This window comes from Antennarius striatus, chromosome 4, assembly GCF_040054535.1.
Source record: "Antennarius striatus isolate MH-2024 chromosome 4, ASM4005453v1, whole genome shotgun sequence".
Classification (NCBI taxonomy): Eukaryota; Metazoa; Chordata; class Actinopteri; order Lophiiformes; family Antennariidae; genus Antennarius; species Antennarius striatus.
The window spans coordinates 12403570-12407500 of record NC_090779.1 but is presented as its reverse complement, the minus strand read 5'-3'; the positions used below and the strand labels follow the sequence as shown (position 1 = coordinate 12407500).

The 3931-nt window shown below is 40.3% G+C and overlaps 1 protein-coding gene across 1 annotated transcript in view; it reads left to right on the top strand.

Annotated features, from left to right (window-relative positions):
- The window catches only part of lrrc4.2 (leucine rich repeat containing 4.2), a 4298-nt gene extending 1205 nt beyond the window's left edge, over window positions 1-3093 (top strand). Inside the window, exon 4 of the mRNA XM_068313596.1 lies at window positions 1-3093. This exon is cut by the window's left edge and continues 426 nt beyond it. Within this exon, the coding sequence (XP_068169697.1) occupies window positions 1-1690 (1690 nt within the window). The 3' untranslated portion in view covers window positions 1691-3093.
- The last annotated feature ends 838 nt before the right edge of the window (window positions 3094-3931 follow it).

The window sequence follows — 3931 nt, the reverse complement described above, 5'->3', positions numbered from 1 at the left end:
GGTACTGCAGCTGGGTAGAAATGCTATCAGACAAATTGAAGTGGGGGCCTTCAATGGCTTGACCAGCCTAAATACTCTGGAGCTGTTTGACAACAGATTGACGGTCATACCCAGTGGAGCGTTTGAGTATCTATCAAAGTTGAGAGAGTTGTGGCTTAGAAACAATCCAATTGAGAGCATTCCCTCAAATGCCTTCAACCGTGTCCCCTCCCTAATGAGATTGGACTTGGGAGAATTGAGGAAGTTGGAGTACATCTCTGATGGGGCATTTGAAGGCCTTCAGAACCTCAAGTACCTCAATTTGGGAATGTGCAATCTGCAGGAGTTTCCTCATCTTTCACCACTCGTGGGATTGGAGGAGTTAGAAATATCAGAGAATGTTTTTCCAGAATTGAAGCCTGGAGCATTCCGTGGGCTTAAAAATTTACGTAAACTATGGATTATGAATTCTGCCATCACTACTATTGAAAGGAATGCCTTTGATGACATCATGGCTTTGGTGGAGCTGAATTTGGCCCATAATAATCTGTCATCCCTCCCCCATAACCTCTTCACACCTCTACAGTACCTGGTGGAGTTACACCTACATCACAACCCCTGGCGATGTGACTGTGATGTAGTGTGGCTCTCCTGGTGGCTTAGAGAATACATTCCCACAAATTCCACCTGCTGTGGACGCTGCCATACCCCGGCCCACATGAGAGGACGATACCTGGTGGAAGTTGATCAGACCACCTTTCAGTGTTCAGCACCATTCATACTTGATGCTCCAAGAGATCTGAATATCTCTGCTGCAAGGGTAGCAGAACTGAAGTGTCGCACAGCTGCCATGAGTTCAGTCCGATGGCTTCTTCCCAATGGAACAATATTGACCCATGGCTCGGCTCACCCACGGATATCAGTCCTCAACGATGGCACACTTAACTTCTCCAATGTTCTCCCATCAGACACAGGCATCTATACCTGCATGGTAAGCAACATGGCAGGAAATTCCAATGCCTCAGCCTACCTAAATGTCAGTAACGCTGAACTCAACACGTCTAATCTATCCTACTTCACAACGGTGACAGTTGAAGTTTTGGAGCCCACAGTGGAAGAGACCCCTAAACCCAAGCCTACTGTTCCTGCCTCACCATCTGTCTTTCAGCCTGTCTTCATCTCCACACCTACTGTGCTGTTCCAGAACACTCAGACTCCAAGGCAGGTATCAATCCCAACAGCCAGAATTCCTAGTGGGCCAGCTGCCAGCCTGGATGAGATGATGAAAACCACCAAAATCATCATTGGCTGTTTTGTTGCTGTCACCTTGCTGGCTGCTGCCATGTTGATAGCATTCTATAAGTTGCGTAAGCGCCATCAACAAAGGAGCACGGTAGCAGCAGCTAGGACCATAGAAATCATACAGATGGAGGAGGAAGTTCCTCCTATTCCACCACCCACATCCGGATCAAGTGGTTCTGATGACACAGGGTTGGTTCTGCCTACATTAGTAGAACATAATAGCAACACTTTTAAGCCTGGGTATGTGTCCTCTTCATCACGCCAAGGGGGCTATGGAGCCCACTGGACCCAGAACAATTCTCTTCATCGCTCAGTCAGACAGCATCACAGCCATATCAGCACCATTGCTGATCCCTACATCATTAAGACTACTCAAGTCAAGGAGAAGGTTCAAGAGACCCAAATCTGAGTAATTCTCTCTGTGGATCTAACTCTGACTCTGCCCCAACCTCTCCTTTTCAACCATTTGCTCATCAGTCCATGCAACAGAATGCACAAAGAACAAAATTGTAACTTTCTTCGTACAGAAGTGCAAAAGATAAACTTTTTTGTTTGTTTCTTGTACATGCCTATACATAATTATATAAATATGGAAAAAGAAATAAGAAACATGTATATATAAATATATATTAACTACCATCAGGCAATGGTGGGACATGCAGACTGTATAAAAAGAAAGTAATTTGAAACTATTTTCTCATAACAGGTGACATTAAAAAGGAAAATTATGAATTGCTTTGTGATTGATAGCAGAGGGTGGTACCTACTCTACTGCAGGAAATAAGACATTTAGTTTGTTTTTTGATCATATTTGAGACACGGTGAAGAACTCTTTATAGAGACATCAGTTTCTAAATACAGCCCCAGATGTAAGCTCCAGTTTTTACTGTGCCAAATATTATATGCAATAAATCAGTATTTTCAGATTTAGGAACACAAAAAGACACACAAGAAGAAAATCTAGATAGGTAGAAACATTTGTCCAAGGATAGCAATTTAATGGTACTGATAGAATGTGCTGTTCAGTAGCTATCAGCCAAATGCTTTTGGTCCGCAGTGAATTTCTGCAGCTAAGATTTAACCCTCTGTTTGCTGGAGCTAAGCTGTATTTTTTTTGACAGTGGCTGTGTTTCTTAGTTGTGACGTATCTAAACATTTAGTGTGCACATGATGCCCCATTGGTTTAACTGGCAAAGACAAAATGCAGGCTATAACAGTTGTTGCAAATGTTTTGTTCTGTTATTGGTTGCATTTTGTATCATTTATTTTTCTCTAAGTTTTACATGCTTTTTAATGGCTTGTTTAATGTTCAGGGCTAATTTATTAATGCATAACAGCAGTTGCCTGACATGTCTCTGCAAGGGCTCATTTCAATGCTAATCTTTCAAAGGAACAGACATGGTGCAGTGATACAGGGCTTTGCTGACCAATCTGCTTTTGGAAAAAAAACAAACAAACACATATTGAAGTCAAACAAAATGAATGTCTGACATTGGGGCTTTTCCACGGAGTACATTGAAACATGACTTGTTTTTCTTATTCTTTTACCAGTTTATTTTGAGCAACATTATTTTTATGGAGAGGCAAGAAAGCTATGAAAAATAAAAACCTTTGGTTTGTAATTCTCTAATCAGAAACACTTCCGTTTTTCTTCTGTCTTTCTTCTGAATATATATTTACATTCATGTGAATGTTTTTGTTTTTTAATCTTATAGGGTGGAGGCAGTATTGTAAATTGAATCCAGCCCCGAATGCCCCACGTTACGGTCCTATGCATTTACTTAGTGTCTGCATGAATGGGTCTTTAAGTGAGTTGTGTACAATGCTGCATTATTCCCCACAGTGGGGCTCTATGCAGGTCAGATAGGCTGTTGGTCTTTGATGCCTCAGCTTAGTTTTTACCATTGATTTTTCGGTGACTGTGAAGGGGGAAAAATACATGTATCCCACAGTTCTACAATTTGTGGATTTGTTTTACTTACATGTTCATATGCAGATCATAGTTCCTATCTGAATATGGAAGTTATCAGCTAAAACAATTACATATTCTGCTTTTACTACAAAGAAAAAATTGTTATAGCTAGTTCATTGATATATGAGGTACAACATGAGCCTGCTTTGGCAAAACAAATACTTTGAGAATGCAATCTAAATACATCACCTAACAATCCGAAAGCAGACTGGTTTTTATTATCTATTTTTTGCAGGTACTGTATGTGTAAATGTATTTCTAAGCAATCTGAATTATTTTGATGTCATGCAGTTAAAGGTCAGCTACCATACAGTAAATAAGTGTGCCTAGTCTTTGTGGTGACTGAAACACCTTACCTATGACCTTACAGTATCTCGTTGACTGCAATGCATCTCCTCACCACTCGTCATCATTATTTTGCAAATGACTGGTTGTTTAAAAGGTTTGTGTTATAATGAAAAAGTGCTCTCACTGAGGTTATTTGAGAATAGAGAGGAAATATGACAGTATGTCTTCATCCAGTAATAATTGTGAAGCATGATGGGTTGTCAAGGATCCCAAGAATTTTTAAAACATCCATCAAGAGATGGTTCATAATGTGCTGTGAGTCACTGATTAACATATTTAACTGCCTATATATATTTTTTGTGACATTCACAATTGGTGACTGTGATACAG